The 13,254-nt window shown below is 46.2% G+C and overlaps 1 protein-coding gene across 5 annotated transcripts in view; it reads right to left on the minus strand.

Annotated features, from left to right (window-relative positions):
* Window positions 1-3,775, minus strand: part of SPAG9 (sperm associated antigen 9) — a 59,465-nt gene extending 55,690 nt beyond the window's left edge. For 3 of the 5 annotated variants that reach the window (XM_054645421.2, XM_054645420.2, XM_077188377.1), the window contains exon 1: window positions 3,340-3,774. In XM_054645421.2, the coding sequence (XP_054501396.1) occupies window positions 3,340-3,645 (306 nt within the window). In that variant the 5' untranslated portion in view covers window positions 3,646-3,774. Of the gene's footprint in view, window positions 1-3,339 lie in introns of all 5 variants that reach the window. The other 2 variants (XM_077188378.1, XM_054645419.2) reach the window with 1 other exon arrangement.
* Between the last annotated feature and the right edge of the window lie 9,479 nt (window positions 3,776-13,254).

The following is a 13,254-nucleotide window of genomic DNA, read 5'->3' on the forward strand; positions in this document are numbered from 1 at the left end:
ATCATTTCAGACCTTTGTCCAACATGTTTTTACAGACCTCATATAAAAAGTGTAGAAAGTCCCACACAACTAAACTCAAAAATATTTATGTAATCAATTTTAAACCTACTTGAAAGCTTGCAGAGGTTTTTGGAATAAATAAGAACTCAAGACTACACAACAGCCCAGCACATTTGGAGCCCTCTGTCCTACACACAACCACTGAAGCACTCAGTAATACATTATTAGCCAAATGAAACACCTCTTCCTGTATTTCTATCATCTTCTGTCTCTTTACATCTTGACTGGTTTTCCTGTCACAGGACCCAGGTGCAATGCTGGGCATATCTGATGTCAGGGTCCCACCCACTTGGCAATCTTTATTATTCTATGACACGTCCTTCAGCAATGTGTATTGCAACAACGACAGATTCTCAGCCAATGGCAAGTTCTTGGAGCAGAGCGAAAAAAAAAAAACACCTAAAAAGCCAGTTCAGATGGACTTGGGGGACAGAAAAACATGTGAAAATGAAAACAACCTGATAGCCATAAAATAGAGTGAAAGTTTTCTGTAAAATGCATCTCGGTTTTGTTCCCTCTAATTAAAAATACTTAAACTCTTACTGCACAGTGTTTACTCAACATACAATCCTAACGAAGAAAGTTACCTCTGGGAACAGTAAGAAAAAGCAGACATCAAGTTCATGCTATGACTTAAACCAATTTTAGTAGTGGTAAATGCTTTTTCCCAGTTGCCAAAGAGTTCAAAAACAGCTTAATCCCACCAACAGCAGAAAAGCTAAAAGATATCCTAATTTGGCATAGCTAAATGGAGTAGATTTTATCCTCTTTCCAAGTGCACGAAACACATGCCAGCTACAAGTGCAGGCCTGAAACAGCACATTGCTGCAGAAGTAACTCCTATCAGAGTATAAAACAGCAGAAGTACAAATGCTGGTTCCTCTCCCACTTCTTTGGGGCAGGAATTGTTACCTCACAGTCACCAAGTGCAAAGGTAAGAACTGGAAGCAGAACAGCGGAGCAGCTGGTTCCTCCATTCCTTCAGCAATATCAAAAAACCTACCATATTAAAAGTCCGACAAGTGATTTCACAGCAACTACAAAGATCAAAACTGTACCCAGAGGGTTAAGAAGTAGGCCCAGAACGTCTGTCAGGGTGACTTTAAAAAAAATTATTCCAGAAATCCTCAGGCAACAACTTTTAAGATATTTCTTTAGTAACATGTTTTAAGCACAGGAAATAAAGAAGGCAAATTACAAAAATGGGGTAAGGAGACCCCTACCCAAATAGTAAACTATTTAATGTTCATAAAGATACTGCTGCAAATAAATTTCCTACAACAACAAGCAGAAAGTAAAAGAAGGTGTGTTAATTGCCCAGAGAAACTGTGGCAGCCTTATCCCTGGATGTGCTCAAGGGTAGGCTGGACAGGGCTTGGAGCAACACGGTGTTGCAACGATGTCCCTGCCCGTGGCAGGGGTTGGAGTGATATGAACTTTAGGGTCCCTTCCAACCCAAACCATTGTGTGAAATTATGAATAGATGACAATAAATATGGAACTCAGCAGCTCAATTCTCCATTTTGCCACCACATGACACAGGCAAACTCCAAATGAAGGAAATGTGCTAAGTGAGCAACTTTTTGTCCAAGGAAATGTTAAATTTCTGTGCCCTCCTTTTATTTCAACCATACTGCACCCATCAGGTTATCTCAGCATCGAAAAAATAATTCAACAACCATGCCTGACTGACACACATGCCTCTCCTGAACACACTAGGCTGTACCTAACACTTTCACACCTGTACAGCTCAATGACCTCAGCACATCACAAAAATGACCTTTGTGCTTACCATGAAAATACAGTCTTTGGTCTAACTGCACTTTGGAAAGCATCAGCCAGGTGTCTTGCAGCATGAGCATTGGTTCTTCAACTGCATAAAGCCTGTCCTTTCAAGTTAATTTATCATGACACAGAGAAATGGAGATGGCAGTGAAGCACACTACCAAAACAGGCACATACAGTTCCTGAAAAGCTACAACAACAAAATTAACTCCATGTTCTGTTTCATCACATTGGTACGGTTTCTGTCCTGCTGCCCAAGGCCTGTTTTTTGATCTGGCAAATGCTGCCTGTGCTTCAAACCTGATGGATTTTCTCATGAATTAGTTCAGAAAGTATTTATCAATCCCTTCCTATTACTCTCAATATAAACACATTTTCTAAAAGACCCTTTTACATCAGCTTGTGTCAGAAATAGTGTGGCAACTCCAGTCCTCTGACTGGAGTCCATAAGGCATCATAAAACCACCATGTGTTTGACAAGGAGGATGAAAGATCTATCAGTCTAAGAGCTGGGGGGACACCATTCATACCACAGTTCTTCATAACAAACTGAGACCTGGAACAATCTGCAGACAACATTCTGCACTCACAAACAAGTATTTGTACAGGGCTAGTGTTTTTTAAATTATGCTTTTACTGTTAATATTGTGTTCACCCTCAGTGCAGTTGTTCTTCTGATTTTTGGAAAATTTAGAAGGCAAGTACGACCAGAGATATTAGCACAGGACAAGGGGTCTGGAAATACACTTTTAAGATGGCTTATTCCATTACAGATAATGCTGCCAATCCAATTTCCTTCAGGAGTTTGGCAAGACAATGAGATGGAGGAAGTTACCCTGCACAGCTGCTTCCTATTGTATTGGTTTATAATATCAGATTAGATAATGCCTCTCAAACTTGTTTATGCTGAAATGGTTCTTGGTGCAAACACTAAAATAAAATCATTTAACATCCCAAATCAGAGTCGACATCACTGGAGAGTCCACACCACCTGTTGCTGCCTACAGCTTTATGTACCATCTCTGAAGGGCTTCAGCCTACACACTATGTATTTCCATGTTTTTTGTAACGCGTTGTCACTATTTTTGCAAAAATGGACAACCCGCCTCCCTACGGGGAGCATCCCGCGTGGCCGTGACAGCACAACCAGCACACGGTTCCATGTTTGCGCCTCTCCCCTCCCACGGCCCCACCGGCAGCGCAGCGCTCCGCAGAAGTGACCGAGGATCCCTCCGGGACAAGCGGCTCAGGGGACCGCATGCACACAGACCCGCACGGACGGGTCCCGCTGCGGCTTAGCTACACGGACCGCGAGGTACTCCGCGCCCTCCTCATCCTTCTGCCAAGCCGCGTCGCGACCCCAACTCCGGCCGCGCGACCGGACGGGGCAGCCCCGGTACTCGCTCCAGGCGCCGCCCGCTCTGCCCCGGGCAGGCCCAGCGCGGGAGGTGCGGCCGCCCCCACGGAGCCGCCCCGGCCCAGCGCCGCGCTCACCTCCTCGGCCTGCTTGCGCAGCGCCTTCTCCCGCTCGTACTGCGTGAGCAGCTGCTCGTTATCGTCCCGCAGCAGCTCCAGCTCCACGCTGGTCTCCTGGCTGTGAGCGCACACCGAGTCCAAGTTCTCCAACACGGCCACCACCAGCGGCATCAGCTCGGCCACCACCTCCTCGTCGTAGCGCCCGATGAGCCGCTCGAACTCGCGGTAAATGGAGCCCGCCAGCCCCGACACCCGCTCCGACATCATGGCGGGGCCGGGCCCGCCGGGATCCTCCTGGTACACCACGCCGTCCGCCAGCTCCATGGCGGCAGGGAGTTGTGCGGGGCCTGGCGGGGCCCGGGGGTCCTGCTCGGAGCGGCTCCCTGCGGCGGCGGCAAAGCCTCGGCTGGGGCGGGTGGGGAGCGGCGCGCGTCTCTGACCTCACCCGCCGCGCCGGGCGGAGTCTGCCGGGACGGCAGCGTGGGGCGGAGCTACGGACTACAAGTCAGTGCGGAGGGTGTGGTCTTCTGGTGATGTCATCGAGAGGCAGGGCCAGTATGAGGCTATGGCGGTGGCCGCTCTCGGAGCTGGTGTTGCGTTTCAGGAAAATGCGTTCGGCGGGAGCAGGGTGGCAGCGGGAAGGGCTAGGCTGTCGGAGACACGTCAGGAATCACCGAATCTTGACAAATCACCGAATCGTCAAGATCGGAAGAGACCTTTAAAAGGGCAATAAGGCTGGGGAATGGTCTGGAGCACACTTCCTGTGAGGAGCGGCTGAGGGAGCTGTGGGGAGCTCAGCCTGGAGAAAATGAGGCTCAGGGGACATCTTATCTCTCTCTACAACTCCTCCTGTCAGGAGGGTGCAGCCAGATGAAGGTCGGGTTCTGCTCTGCCGTGCCCCAGGGAACAAGGAACTGTCGCAGACATCTTTTTATGAAAATCCTTTCCTTAGGATTTTTTCCTCCTGAGAAGCTGAGAGGCCTCAGGAACAAATATAAACAATTATTATCTGCTGCTGTGGAATGTAACAGGTGTATCTGTGATTGGTCTCATGTGCTTGTTTGTAATTAATGGCCAGTCACGGCACAGCTGGCTCGGACAGAGAGTCTAGGACAGATGCCTTTGTTATTCATTCTTTTCTATTCTTTGCGTGGCCTTCTGATGAGAAATTTTTCTTCTATTCTTTTAGTATAGTTTTAATGTAATATATATCAAAAAATAATAAATCAAGCCTTCTGAAACATGGAGTCAAATCCTCGTCTCTTCCCTCATCTGAAAACCCCTGTGAACACCGTCACAAGGAACAGGACAGGAGGACGCAGCCCTACGCTGTGCCAGGGGAGGTTCAGGTTGGACATTAGGAAGAAATTCTTCACAGAATGAGTGATTGGGCATTGGAATGGGCTACCTGGGGAGGTGTCACCGTCCCTGGAGGTGTTGAAGAAAAGTCTGGATGTGGTATGCAATGCCACACTCTGGTTGACAAGGTGATGTTGGGTCAGGTTGGACTGGATGATCTCAAAGGTCTTCTCCAACCTAGTTGATTCTGTGGTTCTGTCACCCAGTCTAACCATGCACCTGGCACTACCACTGTAACTTCTAAACCAGTAAACCACATTACGCAGTGCTGGGTATAGATGCCTCTTAAACAGCTCCAGTGTGGTGATTTCAACCCCTGACCACACAAACAGTAAAAGAAAAAAAAAATCAAATATTTAATCTGAATCTCCCCTATCTCAGCTTAAGGCCATTTTCTTTGGTCTTGTCTCTGCAGGCACAGCAGAAGAGCCCCCTCCCCACCTCACCGCATGCTCCTGTCAGTAGTTCTAGAGAGCTGTGAGGTCACCCTTGAGCCTCCTCTTCTCGAGACTAAACAAATCCAGCGTCATAAGACATATTTTCTAGCCCCTTAATAAGCCTTGTTCCTCTTCTCTGGACACACTCCAGCCCCTCAATATCCTTTTTAAAGTGAGTGGCCCAAAACTGAACACAACAGTGCCAAGAACAGAGGGACAATCACTTCCCTGGTGCTGCTGGCCACGCTATTCCTGATACAGGCCTAGATACCCCAGGTCACCGGAGTGAATATCAAAGCCCTGGTGCCGTTGGTGGAGCCTCTGGGGCCCCCTGACAGCAGAAGGTTTGGTCCCTTTAAACCCTTACTGTGGGGCCAGGGTGGGGAGCTCCAGTAGGGTTGTGGGGTTGGGGTGTCCCATAGGCCGCTCCCTCTGTGAATGGCAGATGTGAGGCAATGCAGTCTGACACCTCCCAGGGTATTTGTTTGTCACAACCATGGAGATATAAATAGACCCAGTGATTCTCTGAGGGGTGACTGAGGAGTTAGAATCTTAGCTCCTGGATTTTGGGACTCTGCAGCTCTGTTTTCTGGTGTCTGGCAGCAAAAAGGCCTTTCCTTTCTAATAAGGTCTCCAGATAATATCAGAAATCCTGTTTTCTTAACAATAATACAGCTTAGAAGGCATCTTGCACTTGCTGAGAGAGATTAATTTTCTTAGGATTTGGAATAGGGAGTTCCCTTCTGGATCATGTGTTCTGTCATGGGAACAATAGGAGCTGTTACAGACATTTACAGTAAACTTGAAAATACCTGTTGAAAATTTTCTGAGTTGTTTCACATCCTTCATTTTATCATGGGGTAATTTAAGTTGGGAAAACCCTTTAAGACCATCAAGTCCATCCATTAACCCAGCACGGCCAAGGACACCACTAAACCATATCCCCAAGTGCCACATCTGCAGTTTTTTCAGATGTCTTAAGAGGTGGTAACTCCATCATTGCCCTGGGCAGCCTCTGCCAGGGCTTGACAGTGCTTTCAGTGAAGAAATTTTTCCCAGTATCCACTCTAAACCTCCTCTGGTGCAACTTCTGTCACACAACTTGAACTTGGGGAAATCAGTATTCTTCATTAGGTAATATCACGTGTACAGCTGAGGAACCTGGTGGCCCAGCAGCAGTCCAGGAGCTAAGAAATGAAAATGTGCTTTAAAAAAGGCAGAAAGCTTGAGAAGGGATGGAATTTTAACTGTGGTGATTGCATTCAGCTCCACTGGAGTGCAGCAGAGCCTTGCACTTAATTTTTTCTCATTTGGACTGGTTCTAAGGCAGGAACTGTGCTTTAAATGCATGTGCTCTCTTGTCTCTTCATTTACCGAGCCAGTGAGTCTGCGCAGGAATGACAAAGAAGAAAAGACTCCAGCCCTGTATATCAGGTTTATTGTGAGTCCTGTTTAGACATCATCATCCTCCCAAGCTAATATTTAAAGTGGTACAGCCAGGGCACAGGCAGTTAAAATACAATTTATAAACATGGCAAAAGGAAAGAAAAGCTGTTTGACTTTTAATTATTACCAAAAAAATACATCATTCCAGCTAAAAAATAATTTTAAAAGACATGATGGGGTGTACTCTCAAGTGAAATTCTCAAGTGAAGTTTTTCATTTAAATTATTGGAAATTATCTCTATGAAGGAATTTTTTTTTCCTGTTTCTCTTTAGCAGTTATACACTGCCCTAGTTTGAAAGACAAGTGTCCGCAAAGGAAGGCGGGAACCTCCCTTGGAATGGAAAATGTGACCCCCTTCCCTCTGAATTATTATAACTTTGAAATTAAGGGGCTTTCAGGCAAAAGGAAAAACAGGGAAAAGGAAAAACAGTTCTTTACTAATATACACGTATATGTATATGTATATGTAAAGGTATATGGCTAACAAGGCAAACAAACAACAGCGACAGCAGCAACACCCAACAGAGCCACGAACGCAGTGACAGCCTTCGCTCAGCTGCAGGCACCTTTCCTTTCGGTGTCGTTCTGGTCACAGCCGGCAGGGGCGCTGGTGGCCCCCGTCCGGGCCGGGCAGCTGCGTTGACCCCCCACGGCTGCCCGTGGGTAATGCTGGGGGGGCCGGCGGGAGAGCTAGAAAGGGGCTTCCTTTACAAACCCGCAGGTGTAGCCAGTCCTGGTGCGCCTCCGGATGGCGAAATGGACTGTAGCAGGAACCTCAGAAGAAGCCAGCTGGAACAGCAAAGGTGAGCAGACATGAGGCGACAAATATAGCAAGAGACTCTTGGACAGGCATGCTCCTGCTCCCAGCGTGGCATGCAGTGGCTCTGGGCTCCTAAGCAGCAGAGAAGCAAGCTCCAGTCACAGTGCCAAAGGGAAAGAAAAAAATGGGCAAAAGCCACATAGTATCTCTCGTCAGAGGGATCTCACTGCATGGCCACTGAGATGAAATCACCCCATCAGGAGGACACAACCGTCCCTCACCTGCAACTCTCTCAGGAAATCCTGGGTTGGCTCTCACCCATCATGATACACTCAGAGCCAGGGAAGGGGGAGGGGGGCAGCAGTGACCACCCCAGACATAAAACAAAACCAAAAATGGATATGAGATAAAAAGCCAATCCCCAAGACATTGCACCCCTTATCCCATACCATATGATCAATACCTAAATTAATACATTTCAACTGTGAAGACATGTATCTATCTATAACTCTATACATATATGCGTAGTATATGTTAGAGATAATTCATGCTATTAACGTATAAAATATTGTAAAATCCAAACTATGTCTTTTGACCATCCTGGCCGGGAGCAGTGTCTTATTCATATACATCTGGTTCCCGGACTCACGTTAAGATAAACATCGAGGTTTTAATGTAAGAATAGAAGCTTCCAGGTCGATAATTGGTGGCTTCCCCGGGTCTTAATGTGATTATCGTCTTGCATCTGTCGAGATAACCGACGGCACCACCCTGATACATCTGAAAACATGGCTTCTCCGGAGTCGACTGACAACATCAAAACATCTGGACTAAACCTTTGTCCAGCTCTGCACATGTAAAGCCACGGTGATGCACGTGAAGAGACACAAAGAACATTTGGTCATCTCTGCCTTGGGCAGAATAAACTGTATAAAAACTTGCTGCGCGAGGCAGCATTTGTGAACAGGAGGAGACTGACATTTTGGAGGTCAGATCCAGGTTCACCCAGCGCTGATCCCGGGCTCGACGCTGACTTTGGCTGTGGTGGTTTTGACGACCGAACTTCGGTCTCGCAGACAAATTAATAAATCTTTGCTAAATTTTCTTGTAAGTTTGGCTCAGAATTTGATAATTTATAACATGTGCATTACCTTAATTATATACATACGTACACCTAGATCTAGATATAGGCATAGTGTGATGGATGATTTACCCCAAAACAATGTCTCCTTGAGGTGTGCATCATGTCTCTCCATCCTTCTGTATCACCCACCAGGTACAACCTGGTCCTTGAGCAAAGACAACCCCACAGACTGGTTTGTCTTTGCTCAAGGCAGAATTAATCCAAACAGTTTTTCCCAGAATACCTCTCATGTGTACATGAGGTACATGTACAAGAGAGGTACATCTCATGTACATGGTGGGAAATAGGTAGGGAAAAGGTAATCACTGGAACCTTATGTCCATCTGTTGTTCGCAAGGGTTCAGATTGGGCAGGGCCTGCCTGGTTAGTGGAGCCTCTGGTATTAACTAACCATGTGGCTTTTGCTAAATGCAGCTCCCAATATTTGGAGCCCAGTGCCTTCAAGGTGGTTTTAAGCAGTCTGTTGCACTGATCAACTTTCCCAGCAGCTGGTGCATGATAGGAATATGGTACCCCCCACTCAATGCCATGTTCCCTGGCCCAGGTGTTGATAAGGCTGTCCTTGAAATTAGTCCTGTTGTTGGACTCAAGCCTCTCGGGGATACCATGCCTCCAAAAGACCTGCTTTTAAGACCCAGGATAGTGTTTGGAGCAGTAGCATGAGGCACAGGGTAGGTTTCCAACCATCCAGTGGTGGCCTCTACCATTGTGAGCACATAGCGCTTGCCTTGGCGGGTTTGAGGCAGTGCAATGTAATTGATCTGCCAGGCCTCTCCATACTTATATTTGGACCACCGTCCACCATACCAACAGGGGCTTCACTCACTTGGCCTGTTTGATCACAGCGCACATCTCACAATCACTGATAACCTGGCAGATGCTGTCCATGGTTGGATCCACCCCTTGGTTTCATGCCCACTTATAGGTGGCATCTCTGCTCTGATAGCCTGAGGCATCATGGGCTTATTGAGGTAGGAAAAACTCTCCCTTATGTTGCCAGTCCAAATCTATCTACAACATCTCTATTTTTGCAGCCTGATCTACCTGGTTTGTTGTTTTGCTTCTCCTTGTTAGGCCAACTCTCGGTGACATGGGCATCCACATAGCAGACTTTCCTAGGTAGCTTCTCTACCGGAGCGGCAATGTCTTGCCATTCATCAGCAGCCCAGATAGGTCTTCCTCTATGCTGCCAGTTGTCCCTACAACAAGGGAACCGTTAGTGAAAAGAGCGTAGCGTGTTTCTTCTTGTGACAGTTGGTTGTATGGTGGAGCTTCCTCAGCATGGATCACCTGTTCCTGCTCCTCTTTGTCAGTCAGACCAAAATTTTCCTCTTTGGGCCAATTTGTATTTATTTCCAAGATCCCAGGGCAATTCAAGTTTCTAATACGGGCACACTGTGTAATGAGGGCAATCCATTTGCTTCATGTGGTGTCAGTGGTGTGGTGGGTAGAAGGAACCTTTCCTTTAAACATCCACCCTAGTACTGGTAGTCGGGGTGCCAGGAGGAGTTGTGCTTCTGTGGTGATCACTTCTGAGGCACCTTGGACTTCTTCATAGGCTGCCAGGATTTCCTTCTCTGTGGGTTGTAGTTGGCTTCAGACCCTCTGTAATCTCAGCTCTAGAATCCCAGTGGTCAACTTCGAGTCTCCCCAGGCACCTTCTGCCAAAGGCTCCAGGACAGACCATAGTTCCCAGCTGCAGAATAGAGCACATTCTTCACCTCTGGTCCTGTCCTGACTGGGCCAAGGGCAACTGCATGAGCGATTTCCTGCTTGATCTGGGTGAAGGCTTGTTGCCTTTCAGGACCCCAGTGGAAAGTGTTCTTGCGAGTGACTAGGTACAGAGGGCTCATAATCTGGCTGTACTCAGGGATGTGCATTCTCCAAAAGCATTCCTATGGCACCTAGGAAAGCTTTCATTTCCTTCTTGCTGGCTGGGGGAGAGACATCACTGTGATCTTATTGATGACCTCAGTGGGTATCTGATGCCATCCATCTTGCCACTCCATTCCCAGGAACTGGGTCTCTTGGGCAGGTCCCTTGACTTTACTCTTTTTGATAGCAAAGCTGGCTTCCAGCAGAATCTGAATTATTTTCTCTCCTTTCACAAATACTTCTGCTGCTGTGTTCCACCATGCAGTGATGTCATCGATATACTGCAGATGTTCTAGAGCCTCACCCTTTTCCAGTGCAGCCTGGATCAGTCCATGGCAGATGGTGGGGCTGTGTTTCCACCCCTGGGGCAGTTGGCTCTAGGTGTACTGCACACCCCTCCAGGTGAAAGCAAACTGAGGCCTGCAGTCTGTTGCCAGAGGAATGGAGAAAAATGTGTTGGCAATGTCAATAGTGGGGTACCACTTTGCTGCCTTGGACCCCAGCTCATACTGGAGTTCCAGCATGTCTGGCACAGCAGGGCTCAGCAGTACAGTAACTTCATTCAAGGCATGATAGTCCACATTCAATCTCCATTCTCTGTTAGGCTTGTGCACAGACCAAGTGGGACTGTTGAAGGGTGAGTGGGCCTTACTGACCATGCCTTGGCTCTCCAGCTCACAGATCATCTTGTGCGATGGCATCTCAATTCATCCAAAACTGCTAGCAATGTGCTGTTGAGGTTGCAACTGGGACGTGTTGTTCCTCCACCTTTAGGAGTCCAGGTGCAGAAGGACTCCGTCACAATCCAGGCAAGGTGTTCAATTGCTTAATGTCCTCTGCCTCCACAGCAGCTATTCCAAAAGCCCACCTGAATCCTTTGGGTCTTTGTAATAGCCACTCCAGAGGAAATCTATGCCCAGAATACAAGTGATCTCTGGACCAGTCACAATAGGATGTTTCTGCCACTACTTCCCAGTCAAGCTCACTTCAACTTCCAACAGGGTCAACTGCTGCAACCCCCCTGTCACCTCAGCACTAGAAACAGCTTCTGCCCCCACATGTCCCAATGGGATTAACGTGCAATGTGCTCCAGTATCAACCAAAGCTTCATATTTCTGTGGTTCTGATGTGCCAGGCCATTGGATCCACACAGCCCAAAAGATACAATTCTCCCATGCCTCTACCTCTGGCTAGAGGCAGGAGCCCCCCCACACCAAGTAAATTAATTTGCAATTTACCAGGGAAGAAAATCAGCCCTTGGATCACTCTGGATTTAGAAAAGTTTAACTGTCACTTTACCTAGAGGAAGAAATTTTATGTAAAAACTTAATTCTATTCTGGTTTTTACCTTAAAGCGCAACAGAAATCAAGATAAAGACTGATGAATAATAGCAGCACTCAGCTAAATGAAGAGTAGGATACCCTGGAGCAACAAAGCATGTTAGAGTGAGGACTCTGGTTACAAGGAGCAAGAGGGACACAGCACAAATTATGAGTTTTGATGAGAACCCCTAATATTCCGGGTGGTACAGACAGAGGCTGTGAGCTGAGACCAGTGTAAAACTGGGGCCAAACCAGCAAAGCTGGAGCTGTGTTAAATTCTCCTGAAGTCTGGAGATATTCACAGTCAGTCCTTTGTCTCAGGCCTGTTTTAAAAATCTCTACTGGGTTTAAGTAATGTGGAAATGGTTTGAGCTCAACAGTTACACTTAGTTCACTCACTGACAACTTTGAAGGTGTTCACTTCTCTCCCATGATCAGTCTATCTTTTTGAAATTATTTGTCTAGACTCTCTACTTCTTCGCATTTTAGAAAAACATGTAATTTCTAATGTTATTAAGTGATCTAGGTAAAATTTGCAACCAGCAAAATCTCATTTATACAGTAACAACTTGCTCTGCTAATCATGGATTAATCTCATAAGTGGCAGAGTTGACCCTTATTTAATGAGGTTAAAAGACTTGGCCCTGATGACAGAACAGACCTATGGAAAAGCTGGAAGTCATGCTTGCCCACCCAAGGGCAAGTCCTAAGCTTTAATCATTAAATGATGTAGATTTAACAAGACTGTAAATAGGTGTCCTATTGCTGCTTTAAACTTGATATTTTTATAAACATCCTGTTTCTAGAGACCTTTCTTCTTTTTTTACGTATTATTTTGCCATAGTGAATATTACAACATTAGAGTTTGTTTAAGTAGTATGAAACATCTTGAATAAATGTGTGTCAAAGCAAGAGAACAAATTGGATTGGCATTGTCAGGAGACTACTCAGAAACTCTAATTTCAAAATAACCTCAAGGAGGACTTGCTAGAATGTATGACACTGATTTTTTAAATATCATCTGTTAAATCAGAGCTCTTGGAAACTGTGATGGAAAAGGACCCTGAATACAAGAAAGCAGGTTGGTTGAATAGATGCTTAGGTCAGATCTGGAGTCTCCCACCAGAACTAAAAGTACCACATAGATGTGTGATGGACTGTAGTGAAGAGAAGGGATCCCAAGTAAGGAAATCCATGTTATCAAAAAGCTGAACTTCTCCCTATCAAGCAGCCAAGTCCTGCCCAGAGGGAAGCAAAATCTTCATTGTTTTGCTTTCAAGAACAGCCAAGAAGTGGAGCCCAGGAAGTCCACCTCAGTTTGGAAGCAAAAACAAGACAAGCATGGGTTTCCATCCAGATGCTTTATCCTCAATTCTCTTAAAGGCAATAAAATGCTCAAGGCAAAGCAGCTCATTGTTAGGTAAGCGGTTGAAGGGCCTTTTGACTCAAAGAGCTAATATAGTATAACCAGAAAAAAAACCAAACAAAATTAATTACCCCATTTAAAGAGGAAATACAAGCAGACCAGTATGATAAGGAGATTTTTATTAAAATAACGTTATGTGCCTTTTGTTAAATAAAAACCGGG

Source organism: Agelaius phoeniceus, chromosome 19, assembly GCF_051311805.1.
Source record: "Agelaius phoeniceus isolate bAgePho1 chromosome 19, bAgePho1.hap1, whole genome shotgun sequence".
Taxonomy (NCBI): Eukaryota; Metazoa; Chordata; class Aves; order Passeriformes; family Icteridae; genus Agelaius; species Agelaius phoeniceus.